Source organism: Helianthus annuus, chromosome 16 (genome assembly GCF_002127325.2).
Source record: "Helianthus annuus cultivar XRQ/B chromosome 16, HanXRQr2.0-SUNRISE, whole genome shotgun sequence".
Lineage (NCBI taxonomy): Eukaryota > Viridiplantae > Streptophyta > Magnoliopsida > Asterales > Asteraceae > Helianthus > Helianthus annuus.
The window spans coordinates 22,293,402-22,309,578 of NC_035448.2; the positions used below are offsets into that span (position 1 = coordinate 22,293,402).

At 39.9% G+C, this 16,177-nt stretch overlaps 2 protein-coding genes across 2 annotated transcripts; both read left to right on the forward strand.

The window, feature by feature from the left end:
- The first annotated feature begins 4,934 nt into the window (after positions 1–4,934).
- On the forward strand, positions 4,935–7,187 carry LOC110915741 (cold-regulated 413 plasma membrane protein 1-like). Its single transcript, XM_022160489.2, has 4 exons — positions 4,935–5,265; positions 5,344–5,451; positions 5,540–5,610; positions 6,793–7,187. Exons 1-4 carry the CDS (start codon positions 5,069–5,071, stop codon positions 7,041–7,043), a joined length of 627 nt encoding a protein of 208 aa, XP_022016181.1. The 5' UTR covers positions 4,935–5,068; the 3' UTR covers positions 7,044–7,187.
- Positions 7,188–14,381: 7,194 nt separating this feature from the next.
- Positions 14,382–16,177, forward strand: LOC110915742 (cold-regulated 413 plasma membrane protein 1-like). Its single transcript, XM_022160491.2, has 4 exons — positions 14,382–14,650; positions 14,731–14,838; positions 14,931–15,001; positions 15,793–16,177. The coding sequence occupies exons 1-4, from the start codon at positions 14,463–14,465 to the stop codon at positions 16,041–16,043; spliced, it is 618 nt and encodes a 205-aa protein (XP_022016183.1). The 5' UTR covers positions 14,382–14,462; the 3' UTR covers positions 16,044–16,177.

A 16,177-nucleotide genomic window follows, 5' to 3' on the forward strand; every position in this document is an offset into this window, starting at 1 on the left:
GTCCTGCCAATCGGATCCCTATCCGATCGAATGACCGTTCGATCGACGACCTAAAAGGTAGAGATACTTCTCTATTTTCAAAATGCTACAACGAAAACTTCAAAGCCATCATACACAAACACATCCTTACCAAACGAATGTCAATCCAATCGAATGGCCATCCGATTGGATGACCATCCGAAAGGATTGACATTTGATCGAATGGCCAACCGATCGGATAGCCATCCGATCGGATTACCATCCGATACTTAACCACTCTTCACCGATTTACGCGTCACTCATCGCTTATGCTATCGTTAACTGTTCAGGCTAATCTCTCAGTGCTCCCTTCAATCCAAGACAGTGTTTATTAACTTAAACACTATCTGTGATTATACTCGATCCCTTTTTGCTTTACGCACTTTTGGGTGTTACATACGTTACTTACTCAAATCACAATCGACACACAACGCAAACACTATTTATACACTGATCGTTATTACATGCTACATGTTATTCGATGAATGCTTGTATGTTATATTAACACAGTGATTGTTGCCTGACACCTTAGCAATGATAGTACTATAGTTTGGACTCAGCACCTGTCGTGGACAAGGTTGTTAAGGGCTTTACTTCATGTGTCCCAGTGGGGATATGTGTTGCGCATTCTACAACTCGCAGTCACGTCTGTGCATATTTCTCTGTCAATAACCTACTTGCCTTCACTTTGTACATGTTACATGCTGGTTATGCGTAAACGATTTCGAACTCTACTATACTACTAAACTTGTATGCTCACTTTTACACTATGTGTATTGACCTTTATTTTAACGTATGTGACAGGTGCTTAGGATGCTTGCTTGCCATTTGATGGAATCGAGTTAGGATGGAGTCTAGAAACAAACAAAGACAATTTATTTTATTTAAATCTGAGTTGTCTGTAATAATTGGTTGCTTGATAGGTTATGGTATGGGACGTAATATTAACTATCCGGTAATTTAGTTGTTATGGAATTTCTCTCGACAATTTGTTTCGCTCAGTGCCACGCCCCGATGTTTCCGTCATCGGTTGGGGTGTGACATTTTGAGCAATTTGTTCGTCTCACCCCGATGTTTCCGCCATCGATTGGGGTGTGACAGGCCCAATCCCTAACGATTTAGGGAATTTATCTAATTTAGAAGGAACTGTTGATTTATCTCATAATATGTTTAATGGGTCTATCCCAGCTAGTCTTGGTAATCTTCTAGAAAAGGTTCACATTGATCTCACTTACAATAACTTAGCCGACTCCGATGGCTAGTAAGAGGACGAGGTATGTGGGTTTGACTGACGAGGGTAGTGATGGTGGTCGGTGGTGATGGTCATGACAGTGGTGAGAGGCTGACGAGGGTAGTGACGGTGGCAGCACTGGCGGATGGTGTTGATGGTGGTGGTGGCTGGTGTTGATGGTGGTGGTGGTGGTGGCTGGTGTTTATGGTGGTGTTGGGTGGGAGATGTAAAGTGAGGTGAAGGTAGAAAGAGTGAGAGAGAGAGCGGGTTTGATGAAGAAGAGGAGAGTAAGGGTGGGTCCCACTAATTAGATATTTTTCTTTTATTTTTTTAATATAAAAATGATCAAAATGGAAATTTGAAAGATTTAAATTGAAAATATCCAAAATGCCCCTGGTTAAAAATGAGGTTTTGGATAAAGTTAGGCAATGTGATCAAAATGTCAACAAAAGAGAAAAGTCAGAGAATTAGATAAGAAAAAAACTATTTAGACTAAAATGACAAATTTGAACAAAATTTAGGAACTAAAATGACAATTTACTAAAAAAATATATATATTGGTCTTCACTATTCGGTGAGTTCTACTAAGGTGCTGTTTGTTTTTTGGCCAGAAGTACTTCTGGCCACTTATGTTTGCGCCGCGCAGACGCGGGCAGACGTTTGGATGCTGCAGATTGTTTGTTTTCTCGCAAATCTTTCATTAAAAAAGGTCTGCGAGACCTCTTCACCACGCAGACAATGACCCATGTCTTCTTGGAACCTCTTCACCACGCAGACCTCTTCTTCCCTGCCAACCTCTCCACCACCACATCCCTGCCACCACCGCTACCACCTCCACCACCACATCCCTGCCACCACCGCCACCACCACATCCCTGCCACCACCGCCACCACCACATCCCTGCCACAACCACCGTCACCAACACCCACCTGCCATCACACCCCACCTGCAACCACCTCCACCTCCGCCACCATCTCCACCTCCAACCTCCTCTGCCACCACCATCTCCACTCCGACACCATCTCCACCTCCGACACCATCTGCTCCACCTCCACTCCGCCACCACCTCTGCTGTCCAGCCCCAAATCAACATCACAAACAAAACCCTAAATCGAAAACCCCCAAATCTGCTCCACCTCCACCTCCACTCCGCCACCACCTCTGCTCCACCTCCACTCCGCCACCACCTCCGACATCATTATCAACATCACAAACAAAACCCCCAAATCGAAAACCCTCATCAGCATCAACATCGATCGCAAACAAAACCCTAAATCGAAAAGCCTCATCATCATCATCATCATCATCATCGACATCTGGAACGAAGAGAGAGAGAGAAAGATCGTAGAGAGAGAGGGGGCGGCGGTGGTGGTGGGTTTTGATGGCGGTGGTCGATCTGCATCATCATCATCATCGATCTGTGGTGTAGTGGTGACGGTGGTGGCTGTGGTGCAGTGGTGACGGTGGTGAAGTGGTGGCGGTGGTGAAGTGGTGGCGGTGGTGAAGTGAAAGCAGAGAGAATAGTCTGGTGTGTGTTGTGTGTGTAATGTGTGTGAAGAGGTTTATGTATAAAAAAAACAAACCCTCTTCTCCTTGCAGACTGCAGACATTTGGTCCACCTCTTCTCCTGCAGATACCTGCAAATGTGGTCCGCAGACTGCAGACCTTTTCCCGAAAAAAAACAAACATCACCTAAGATTCAGAAGAGAAAAAAAAAACACCTTCATACATCTACTGACAGTTGGCAAAAATTGACTGGACAATGCCGACACATTTACTCATCATGAGAGTAGAGCCCACAATTATCCAAATCTAGTGGCGTGGCATTTTTTCCTGTTATTATCTACACGCCGTTCAAAATATCTACCCGACCTTGTTCCTGATTGGCTGATTGCACCTTTTTCGTATATCCTTTTCTCATTTTTTTTTTTGAACGGCAACTTTTCATCCTTTTCTCATCTTAAACATACAACTTTTCATTATTATTGTTTTGCTTTTAATTTATTTTAATAGTCGACTGATATATTTAAGCTGAGCACGAATAATTATCTACGCTTATTTTATTTAAACCAACATTCTGGTTTGAATTTAAGGAAAAAAAAAATAAAGATGCTAATAATTAGGTGAATAGTTTAGCTGACTCATTAATTGAGATCGGCTCATTAAAATCATTAACTGTTTCAAGCTTTATTAATCTTGAGCCTAAATTAAAGGTCTAATAATAAACGAGCAAGAGTTTCAAACACAAAGTTTTACTTGGATTGTGAGATTAAATGGAGGTGTCCAGACTGCAACCGCATACCGCCGTCGGTCCTGCGGGTAAGAGTGGTCTTTCTAGTTGCCGAAGGTAGGAGGGAGATATGAAGAGTTGTGTGTATGGAAAGTGAGTGGTAAAATGATGGGATCCATGTTTTAAGACACTGGTGACGTTAAATCAGGTAGTTTAGGGTAGTGGATGGTCGAAGTGACGTGACGCAAGAAGATTGGAGGGAGTTACGGTACCGGTCTAGGTAGCCTTCCCCCCTAATATGATAATTTGTATAATAAATATACTATATAAGATAACAAATATAATTTTATAAAATCATGATAAAATAATTATACAGTATATAAATGTATAACTATAAGTTATACATAAAAATAATTATTTATGCATATAATAAAATAACTAGTATTTTCAAAGATAATAAACAAACCAAACCCTAGCCGATCTCGAGTATGAAAATTTATTAACAGGTCGAGGAATTTTAGACATATAATTTGAAAGAGCCAAACTCTAGCTTCGTAAAGTTACCAAGTCGAGTCAAACCTGGTCTCATCTTAGCTCAAGCCAATCTCATGTGTGACTAGTCTAAGCTAAATTCGTAAATCAACTAATTTTACATGCGCTGTTTTCCATTTCTTTTAAGTTTTTACTAAACTTTTCACCAATTTCACGCTCAAAATCAGCTGATTTACTTATGTTGAGTGAATTAACTCGTAATTGTCGTTGAACAGAAGGATACGATCCGATCTTGTTTTCAAAACAAAAGAAATTAAATATTTGAACTTTTTCATATGTTCATTTCCTTTATGCTTTTAAACAGATATAAAATGAAAATTAAACGTTGCTGTTCAAAAAAATTAAAATTAAAAATAATAATAATAAAAACTCATTTTCGTGTGTTAAGTTTGGTACTTAGGACATGGGGTATGGGGTGGGAGTTTGGGTGTGGGTTTGGGGGAAAACGCCCAAGCCACCACCCCGGATGGGCTTGGGTTGTGGCGTGGCCCCTTGGGGCTTGGCTTTCAAGCCGGGCGTGGGGCGGTTTGGCCAAGCTAGCTGGCGGACTATCATTTACTCACCCCGCCACGTCAGGCTGTCACCCCGCCACGTCAGGCGGTCAAAATTTCAAATTTTAAATTTTAATGAAGTTGTAGGTTTTTTTTTATAAATGTTGTATGATTTTTTTTAAATTTTTTGTAAATTTTTTTTTTTAATTTATGCCACCGGTGCACCCAACCCAAGCCCAACCCACGCCTCGCCATACCCCGCAGACACGTAACCAGGCGGTGGGGGGCTCCCTTTACACGTGTCATCAAATGCCTAACCCAAGCCCCAACCCAAACCCCACCATACCCCACGGTCTTAGATATTAATTTAATTTAATAATAATGTATATCACTGTATGATGCCAAACGAGTATTATCGTGTGGTGTGTAAATCTGTGGTTAGGTACACACTGACTACATATATATTCTCGTCCTCCTCACCCAAATCTCATTTTCAAAACCACATTATCTTCCTCTTCCTCGAGGAGATCTATCACAAATCACAACATGATGAAAAGTCCAAAGAACTACCTGAAGATGACCACCGATTCAACCGTATCAGAAGCAGCAGCCTCCTTAATCAACTCCGATCTCAAAGAAATCGGAGAAGCAACCAAAAAATTTGCTAATCACGTCATCCAGCTCGGAGTCAGTGGCGGTTTCGTCACCACCGTTCTTCAATGGTTCGCCTTCTGTGCCGCCGTGTAAGTACTCCTTTTATTTAATTAATTCATATTCGATTTCACTTCACATATTCTCATTGTGTGTGTGTTGCACTGCAGTTATTTGCTGATACTGGATCGTACAAACTGGAGGACCAATATGCTGACGTCACTCCTGGTTCCGTACATATTCCTGACGTTTCCGAACTGGCTGTTTGGAATCTTACAGTAAATATATTTTCTGTAGAAGATCTATTCTTCGTGTATCTGCTATATGTTATGATTATAATCTCATATATTGTTCTGTTTTTATCAGTGGAGATGTTGGCAAATGGATCACTCTTGTTGGAGTCATATTACGTCTCTTCTTCCCTAATCACTTTCCAGGTGAAATTAAGCTCACATTTCATATTTTGTTTCACTTTTCCCCAATTTTTCTTCATCCGGTTACGGATCAGTATTTGGTACCGATAACTTACCGAATACCAATTGATTCGGTATGTATTCAGTACCTACTTTTTCAAAATTTTGGTATGGCAAATTGGATTTAACTAATCTGAACCTGCTGCTGTTGTTGGCCAATAAAAATCTCGACTGAGTTGATTCCCGACAATAGTTTCAACTTTTTTATTTTGTTTGTATAATGGTTCGTCGTTAAAAAAACATAACGTGGTTAAGTTTTTTTTTTTTTTTTTTTTCAAATTACAAACCTATGTTTTTGGGCTTTTGTCCATTTATGTAAAACCAGTGGCGAAGCTTGAAAATTTTTACTGGGGATTGGGAGTCACCGGACCTAAAAGTTTTATACAAGTAAATTTTTTTCTTAAAAAACCGGGGGTCGAAAACGTATATACCTAAAAAATTTCTATACGAAACGGACTTACATAACACTGCTGAGTGAAAAGTTCGCCCCCGGGCCCCTTGAAAGCTACGCCACTATGTAAAACTTACCTTGAAACAATGCTCCAAACCACGAAAACGGCGCTGCGATTCGGGTGTTTAAACTTCCGATTAACAAAAATCAAGCTGTTTGGAGCACCGTTTTGAAGTATGATTTACATCAATCAACTCGTATGCTCGTTCTGATCTGATCAGAAGCCCTAAAAATCGGTTTGTAACTCGGAAAAAAAAAGTTAACTCCATTAAGTTATTTTTAACGGCGGACAATGAAAAAAGTTGGAACCACTATCGTGAATAAACTCAGTTGAGATTATTATTGGCCAAAAACAACATATTCGGATTATTTAAATCCAATTTGCCTTTCGGATCGGTATCTTTGGTAACAATAGCATTTTATAACAAATACCGGTTTGGTACCAATCTCATCCCTACATCAGATTTAACTAGATCTGTTTCGGATCCAAATCGTGATTAATTACTACAAACTGGTAGGATTCTCCGTGTGATGCGGAAAAGACAAAGAAAAATCAAATTAAGTTTATTAACTGAAAACTAAATAGGTGAAACACATTAAAGACTGAAAGTATACTTGTAAAGGTTGAATAATAAAAGTATTATTCATTCTCCACCCTTTTTAATACAATCTATTTGTTTTGATGGAAAAAACAGAGTATTTGTATTTGCCTGGATGTTTGCTTCTTCTGATTGTGATATCTCCAAGCTTTGTTGCTGGTTACGTAAGAGCGGGCTGGATCGGTGTGATTATCTGCTTAGGAATTGGATGCTATCTGCTTCAAGAACACATCAGAGCTTCTGGTGGATTCAGGAATGCATTTACCAAGAGCAACGGGCTTTCGAACACTATTGGTATCGTTCTTTTGTTCGTTTTCCCTGTTTGGGCTTTGATCACTTTGATTTAAGTGTTTACATCAAACTCTTGTTTGTTGTAACATGAATTGTGTTTTCTGTATGAGTTGTGATTCATGAATATTTTCATTGATGTGTATGTTGAACTTGGTTACTATTTAGGTTCGTTATTGTTTCATTTGAATATGTTTTGTGAAGATGGTTCATGCTTGTTGAAAGGAATATTGGATTTTAATAATCCTGACTATTCGTCGTTGGCCACCAACAGTCTCAACTTTAAAAATAACCACAGGTAGTCTCCACTATTCACATATTGGCTACCAATGGACCCTGACTGACAGAACCCTAACGTCGTTAGTATCCGGTCGCCGGAAAACCGTCGTTAGTCTCCGATTTAAGGTTACAAAGAGGTTTGGGATGAGAATGTTAAGTTTTTTAGCCAAAAAGTTGAGTTTTCCGACCAAAAAGAAGTTTTCCGGCGAAAAAGGTGTTTTCCGTCGACTTTAATAATTGGGGCTTTTACTAGAAAAAAGTTTCTAAACGTCCGTGATAAGGTTACAAAGAGGTTTGGTACGAAAATGTTGAGTTTTCAGATCAAAAATGAGTTTTCCGACCAAAAACATTTTTCCGCCAACTGGAGACTAATGTCGTTAGGGTTCTGTTAGTCAAGATCCATTGGAGGCCAATATGTTAATAGTTGGGACTACCACTGATTATTTTTAAAGTTGAGACTGTTGGTTGCCAACAACGAATGGTTGAGATTATTAATATCCAATGTTCTTTTTTAAAATTGTTGCAAGTGGATTGATTAAAGGTTGAAACCTTTTGGGTGTCTTGTAACAAAAAGTTGTTCTCAAACTTTTCATCAAATTATCTTTATCAATTAGCATTACTTTTTAAGCTTTGAATTTTGTTATCATTTGATAACTGTTTTTTATACAAGAAAAAAAAAACTTAAATAACCTGGGAAAAAAACGTAAATAACCTGGGTAATATGTGGTTACTAGAACACGTCTTAAATGAATATATGAGTAAATGCAAAAAAAATTGATTGAAGATTCAGTTAATCTAAATTTGACAAAACGCATTCAAATGAATAAGCAAATAACAAACCGGAGACATAAAAACTCAAATCGATTTGCAAATACATAAAAACTCATCCATCTAGACCTGAGCTCCTTTGTTACGGTATAAAAAAGATCTCGGATAATGAGAGTGGTATGTTGGATGAAGCTTTTTCGAATCAAGAAATTAAGGATGCGATTTTCGAGTGTGGTGACGACCGTGCCCCGGGCCCTGACGGTCTGAATTTTCGTTTCATTAAACACTTCTGGGAATTCTTTAAAGATGACTTTTATAGAATTTTCGCTAATTTCCACAACAACGGGCTTATCAGAAGCGGCAGTGGAAGCTCTTTCATTACTCTGGTTCCTAAAATTGTCAATCCAGTGTCCCTTAATAACTACAGACCCATTAACTTGATTGGTGTGATTAGTAAGGCTATCTCGAAAGTGTTGGCGAACAGGATGAGGAAGGTTCTGGATGGGGTTATTTCTGAAGCTCAGTCAGCGTTCTTAAAAGGCAGATTCATTCTTGACGTTCCTCTTATAATTAACGAGCTTATTTCCTGGATTAAGAAAAGGAAGTCTAAAGCGTTTTTTTCTCAAACTTGACTTCGAAAAGGCATACGATAATGTGAATTGGAGATTTGTTGTTAGTGTTCTTCATCAAATGGGTTTCTCTCCTAAGTGATGTTCTTGGATCATGGGAGTTCTTAAGTCGGCTAGTTCTTCAGTATTGGTGAATGGAGCTCCCACGTTCACTTTTAAATGCGAGAAAGGAATGAGACAAGGAGACCATCTCTCCCCTTTCCTTTTCTTGGTGGTTATGGAAGCTTTATCTTGTATGATCAACCGTGCTAGAGAGAATGGGTCTATTAAAGGTATTCCCACCCCTAACGATGGTCCTATTCTTACTCACCTTTTTTATGCTGATGATGCCATCATGGTTGGGGAATGGTCTAAAATTGAAGTGTTGAACATTGTGAGAATTCTTCGGTGTTTCCATGTTTGTTCTGGCCTTAAAATTAATTTAGATAAATCTAATATGTATGGATTTGGAGTGGGTTGGGATGAAATTGGAGTCATGGCTAACGAAGTGGGTTGTAACCCGGATTCCATCCCTTTTAAGTATCTTGGCTTGAATGTTGGTGCTAATATGAACCGTATTAGCAACTGGCAACCGGTTTATGACATCTTCCGTTCTCGTCTTGCTACCTGGAAAGTTCACTTGTTGTCCATTGGGGGTAGGGTGGTGTTGATTAAGTCGGTTATGGAGAGTCTTCCTAATTATTATTTTTCCATCTACAAAGCGCCAAAAAAAGTGATATCGGATTTGGAAGCTATGATTAAAAGATTTTTATGGGGCGGATCTATAGAGGAAAGAAAGATGCACTGGGTGGCTTGGGATCGGGTTTCGTGTCCTAAGAAAGAAGGTGGTCTTGGTTTGAGGAAGCTCGCAGAGATTAACACGGCCCTTTTAATCAAATGGGGATGGAGGTATAAATCGGAAAATAACTTTCTTTGGAAAAGAATCATTGATGCGTTCCATTTTAGTAGGGTAGGATGGGAGTGTATTCCGCTCAAAAAAGGTGTTTGTGGGGTGTGGAATAACATTGCCAAGTTGTTTATCAATACCAAAGTCGGAAACTCTCCGTTTCAGAATTTTATTAGAGGAGTGGTGGGTAACGGGTCTAAGATTGCGTTTTGGCTTGACTGTTGGACTTCCGATGAACCTCTTAAATTCAGGTTCCCGGAACTGTTCAGTTTGGAATCTAACAAAAGGTGTGTGGTTGCGGACCGAATAATTAATCATGGAAGTGGGAATATTCTGTGCTGGGATCGGAGGTCGTCGAGTTCTGATCCTGGGTTCGTTTCGAGTCTTCAGCAGCTCTCCTCCCTTGTTGCCGATGTGCAGGTCTCGGACGCCGAAGACCGGTGGATCTGGTCCCCTGATCCAGCTGGTTCTTTCTCGGTTAAGAGTGTTAAGCGATACCTTTTTTGCAGATGCTGCTCCAGAAAACAGGTTCATTATGGAATTGTGCAAGTGGGTCCCAGCTAAAGTCAACATTCACTCGTGGAGAATGGAAATGGGTAAGATTGCCATGGGTGTCGCTTTAAAGAACAGGAACGTCCAACTTGGGGAGCCTTTATGTCCGTTGTGTGGTTCGGATGACGAATCGGTCGATCTTTTTATTGCTTGTCAGGCAGCGTCAGTGATATGGAATGGCATTAGCTCGTGGTGCAAGATCCCGAATATATTTGCTTTCTCTATTAAAGACCTTCTGGGAATTTATAAGGAGATTAGAGCTTCGGAGTCAAAGAAAGAAGCGGTTCAAGGAATCATTTTGATTGCTTGTTGGTCTTTATGGCGTGCTAGGAATAACCTCGTGTTTTCGCACATAGAGATTAGAATTGATAGAATTTTGAGTGAAGTAAAGGCGTTAGGTTTTCTTTTGTTTTCGAGTAGATCTAGGCATAAAGGGATTGATTGGGCTGCTTGGAGTTCCTTTGTAAATATGTAATTTCGTCGTGCTTTTGTTTGGCGGCCCGGTTTGGGTCGGCCTGTGTGTTTTAATGAAAGTTACCCTTCAAAAAAAAATACGAGAAATAAACAATCACTTCTCTTTTTGGGTATGATTACGAAATTCTGAACTTAATTTAAAATTTAAAATGACAATGTTTAATCATCTTCTTTATTATTGTTATTGTTATTATTATTTTCTTATTTTTTTCTTTTTGGAAAACTAAACTTCATTAACAGGCCTCCGACCCAATCGGGCAAAAGGCCAGCAACACAACACGCCTCCGACCTAATCGAACAAAAGGCATTATATTACAACGAATGTTTATACCATTCTTCCCATCAAATTGCTTTAAAAGAAGACCTATTTTTAAGCAAAACGTAACTTCTGGATTTAACTTCTCCCTAGATATCCTGCAGCCCGTGAGAAATATTTTGAAAAGCCATCTCATTTCTCCCTTTCCATACGCACCATCACGTGATTGTGATAAGGCTATGGATAATCTTCTTAGCTTTCTTTCTCATAGATGAAAAACCGGTAAAAAACCGTGAGCTTCCATAAGGTATTTGAAGGTGAAGACATACACGGAGGGATGTTGCACCAAGCATTGAAACCCATCCAAATTCTATTTGTCAACATACAGGTCGTAAATATGTGTTCCACCATTTCTTCATGTTCCTCACAGAGAAGACACATTTCTGACGGAATATTCACGTTCATTTTCCTCAATTTCTTCTTGTTAGTTTAAAATCTTTCGATTATTTTCATAAACGGCCTCTTATATCCAATTAATCACTCGTCTAAGAATATATTCTTCGTGTGTGGTCATTCAGAGGCACAAGTTTGGCATGTTGACACTTTTAGTCCCTTCGCATACATATTTTCATCGTTTGTCAACTTTAGTCCTTTAAACTCAAACTTTCACATAATTAGAGTTTAGGACACATGTCTTTATATAATTGGACGCGTTTTTACGTGGTGTTACACGAAACCACATTTCCCTATACCATTCCACAAACACCAACCACTTACCATTTTCTCGATGACTCACCCCCTCCCGGTTTTTCATTCATCTTTCCTCCACCTACTCGCCCCTCACCTACCACACCATACCCAATAACTTATAGTCGTTGCCCTCGGCCTCCACCTACATCTTCTGTCCCACCCCCACGACCCATCCAAACTCATAATCACATACTTCCACATCCCAAATTCCTCCCACACAACCCACAGCCTCACACCAATCCAGCCCACCTCCTATTAATCAACATCCCATGACTGCCCGTTCCACATCCACTTATGTCCATCTCACTCCCATTACCATCTCACTGGTTCCCAAAACCTATGCCAAGTCCTTTGATGATTTTAATTGGTTGAGTGCTATGAGGACCGAATTTACTGCTTTACATGATAATGATACTTGGGAATTAGTTCCTAGACCGATGGACCGCCCCGTTATACGTTGCATGTGGCTCTTTCGACATAAATTTCGGTCTGATGGTTTTTTGGAACGCTATAAGGCCCGTTTGGTTGTCAATGAGAATTCTCAAACTGTCGGGATTGATTATGAGGACACGTTTAGTCCGGTTGTTAAACCAGTGACTATCAGGTCTGTTTTATCTTTAGCAGTTACCAAGACTTGGCCGATTCATCAACTAGATGTCAAAAATGCTTTCTTACACAGACATCTGAATGAAACAGTTTATATGCACCAGCCCCCGGGCTTCATTGATAAACAGCATCCTCAGTTTGTATGTCGCCTTAAAAAGTCTTTATACGGTCTAAAACAGGCACCACGGGCATGGTATACACGGTTTGCTACTTTCATCACATCGCAGGGGTTTACTAGCAGTGCATGTGACCACTCTTTATTTGTTTATTAGTGGGATCCCACAAATGTTGCTTATTTGTTGCTATATGTAGACGATATTGTGTTAACAACTTCTAATGACACTTTGCTTCACGATATCATTGGCACCCTCTCACGAGAGTTTGCTGTGACCGACTTAGGACGTCTTCATCATTTTATTGGCATCAAAGTTGATCAGCTTTCTACAGGTCTCTTTTTATCACAGCATCAGTACGCAAAGGAAATCATTGCGCGTGCTAACATGACTGCTTGCAAGCCCTGTAACACACCTGTGGACCTCTCGTCCAAACTCAGTGCATTTGACAGTCCTCCTATTTCGGATCCCACTTTGTACCGCAGTCTTGCGGGGGCCTTTACAGTACCTGACTTTTACTCGTCCAGATATTTCCTACACTGTCCAACAGGTTTGCTTATTCATGCATGACCCACGGGAACCCCATTATGCTTTCATGAAGCGCATCATACAGTATATACAGGGTACGCTTGATCACGGGATTTGTATTGTTAAATATAGAACTCATGACTTAGTTGCTTACTCCGATGCTGATTGGGGAGGGGGGGGGGTTGTCCTGATTCTAGACGTTCTACTAGTGGTTATTGTGTGTTTTTGGGTGATAATCTATTGTCTTGGTCTTCAAAACGGCAACCTACTGTTTCACGTTCGAGTGTTGAAGCTGAGTACCGTGGGGTTGCTAACGCCGGGGCGGAAGCCACTTGGATACACAACTTATTGCTTGAGCTACATACCCCTTTGCGAAAGGCCTCCATCGTGTATTGTGATAATGTGTCGGCTGTCTACCTCTCGGATAATCCAGTGCAACATCAACGTACGAAACATGTCGAGATTGACATTACTTCGTCCGTGAGAAGGTTCGAATAGGACACATTCGGGTATTGCATGTTCCATCTGCTCTTCAATATGCGGATATCTTCACAAAGGGGCTCTCTAAGCAGTTGTTTCAGTCATTCAGATCCAGTTTGAGCGTTGGACCTTCTCCCGTTCAAAATGCGGGGGTGTCTTAGCTAATATTATTGTTATTACTATTATTTAGATAAATATTGTATTTATGTTAGAGATAGCCATTGTAATTATTTGGGTGTATCTTTTCCTTAATTATAGTTTAGGGTTAGCTTGTATTTTCCCTATATAAAAGGGTTCTCTTTATCAATAATATTATCAGAGAATTTCCCAATACCTAATCTTTTAAAACGGTCAAGTTGGTTTTGTCTTTTAGCGAACGTCTCGCGCGTCCAAGGGGAGACGGGGAGGACAACGCAACCGGGTGGGGGGGGGATGGTGTTGATGCCGGCGACAATCGGGACGTCCCTAGGACGGACCCCATACCATGCAGCCTAATAAATGCAAGAGGGTGGCTACAAAACCCTATCTTAGGCATGGTCTGATACTTTTTTTATGAACGACAAGTAACGACGTATCAACCACCGTGACACCGGGCGCTGTGGCCAAGGTCGACTACTTGACCGCCGCCAGCCCCTTGGATTCCCAAGATGCGCAGAAACCCGACCTCTACAGGCACGGCAGTGGAATAATCGGTAAAACCTCGCCTCCCATCCAAGACGAACCGACGCCACCCGTACTCGCCCTTCACCTGGATACCGCAGAAAATAATGAGAAGAGTGGAAGTCAAACCTGAGTCACAAGAAACAACAAATTTTTCCTTAACCACTACCTCATTGGCAGGCATGGTCTGATACTCCTCCAACATATTCTAACTACTGACTGCTTTCGGATCAATTACTAAAAAAAAGATTTTTTTAAGGGGTGTTATATGAAAAGTTTTAAACAGATATTTTTGGAAACGAGGGTATATTAAGTAAAACAGAGGTGTACCCCACTTAGATATTTATTTATAATTTAATAATGTATATCACTGTATGATGCCAAATGAGTATATATATTCTCGTTAGTTACACACTGACTATATATTCTCGTTATCCTCACCCTTTCTTCCTCTTCCTCGAGATCTATCTATCTATATCACAACAAATTCAAACAACATGATGAAAAGTCCAAACAACTACCTGAAGATGACCACTGATCCAACCGTATCAGCGTCCTTAATCAACTCCGATCTCAAAGAAATCGGAGAAGCAACCAAAAAATTTGCTAATCACGTCATCCACCTCGGAGTCAGAGGCGGTTTCGTCACCACCGTTCTTCAATGGTTCGCCTTCGGTGCCGCCGTGTAAGTACTCCTTTTATTTCATCAATTCATATTCGATTTCAGTTCATGTATTCTCATTTTGTGTGTGTGTTGCACTGCAGTTATTTGCTGATACTGGATCGTACAAACTGGAGGACCAATATGCTGACGTCACTTCTCGTTCCGTACATATTCCTGACGTTTCCGGACTGGCTGTTTGGAATCTTACAGTAAATATATTTTCTGTAGAAGATCTATTATTATTCGTGTATCTGCTATATGTTATGATTATAATCTGATATATTTGTTTTGCTTTTATAAGTGGAGATGTTGGCAAATGGATCACTCTTGTTGGTGTCATATTACGTCTCTTCTTCCCTAATCATTTTCCAGGTGAAATTAACCTCTCATTTCAAAGTTTGTTTCAGTTTTCCCCAATTTTTCTTCATCCGGTTACGGATCAGTATTGGTACCGTACCGAGTACCGGTAACTTACTGAATACCGATTGAAACAATGCTCAAAAACGACGAAAACGGCGCTGCAATTCGGGTGTTTAAACTTCCGATTAACAAAAATCAAGCCGTTTGGAGCACCGTTTCGAAGTATGTTTACGTCAATCGACTAGTATGCTCGTTCTGATCAAAAGCCCTAAAACATCAGTTTGTAACTCGGAAAAAAAAAAACTGAACTCCATTAAGTTATTTTTAATGGCGAACCATTGTACAAACAAAATGAAAAAAGTTGGGACCACTATCGTGAATAAACTGAGTTGAGACCAAAAAGGCAAAAACAACATATTCGGATTATTTAAATCCAATTTGCCTTTTGGATCGGTATCTTTGGTAACAATAGCATTTTATAACAAATACCGGTATTGGTTTGGTACCAATCTTATCCCTACATGGCTACATCAGATTTAACTAGATCTGTTTCGGATCCAAATCGTGATTAATTACTACAAACTGGTAGGATTCTCCGTGTGATGCGGAAGATAAAGAAAAATCAAATTAAGTTTATTAACTGAAAACTGAATGGGTGAAACACGTTAAAGACTGAGTATACTTGTAAAGGTTGAATAATAAAACTATCATTCATTCTCCACCCTTTTTAATTTTTAATAAGTATTATAATTATAATAAGTTATTAATTACAATCAATTTGTTTTGATGGAAAAAAAAAACAGAGTATTTGTATTTGCCTGGATGTTTGCTTCTTCTGATTGTGATATCTCCAAGCTTTGTTGCTGGTTACGTAAGAGCGGGCTGGATCGGTGTGATCATCTGCTTAGGAATTGGATGCTATCTGCTTCAAGAACACATCAGAGCTTCTGGTGGATTCAGGAATGCATTTACCAAGAGCAACGGGCTTTCGAACACTATTGGTATCGTTCTTCTGTTCGTTTTCCCTGTTTGGGCTTTGATCACTTTGATCTAAGTGTTTACATCAAACTCTTGTTTGTAACGTGATTTGTGTTTTCTGTATGAGTTGTGATTCATGAATCTTTTCATTGATGTGTGTGTTGAATGAACTTGGTATGCAATTTCAGGTTTGTTATTGTTTCATTTGAA

Bases quoted from the DNA above. Each gene is read 5' to 3' on its own strand.
- LOC110915741 (XM_022160489.2), top strand. From the start codon at position 5,069: ATGATGAAAAGTCCAAAGAACTACCTGAAGATGACCACCGATTCAACC. The intron at 5,266-5,343 runs GTAAGTACTCCT...GTTGCACTGCAG, and splicing joins TTCGCCTTCTGTGCCGCCGT to TTATTTGCTGATACTGGATC. The intron at 5,611-6,792 runs GTGAAATTAAGC...TGGAAAAAACAG, and splicing joins CTTCCCTAATCACTTTCCAG to AGTATTTGTATTTGCCTGGA.
- LOC110915742 (XM_022160491.2), top strand. From the start codon at position 14,463: ATGATGAAAAGTCCAAACAACTACCTGAAGATGACCACTGATCCAACC. The intron at 14,651-14,730 runs GTAAGTACTCCT...GTTGCACTGCAG, and splicing joins TTCGCCTTCGGTGCCGCCGT to TTATTTGCTGATACTGGATC. The intron at 15,002-15,792 runs GTGAAATTAACC...AAAAAAAAACAG, and splicing joins CTTCCCTAATCATTTTCCAG to AGTATTTGTATTTGCCTGGA.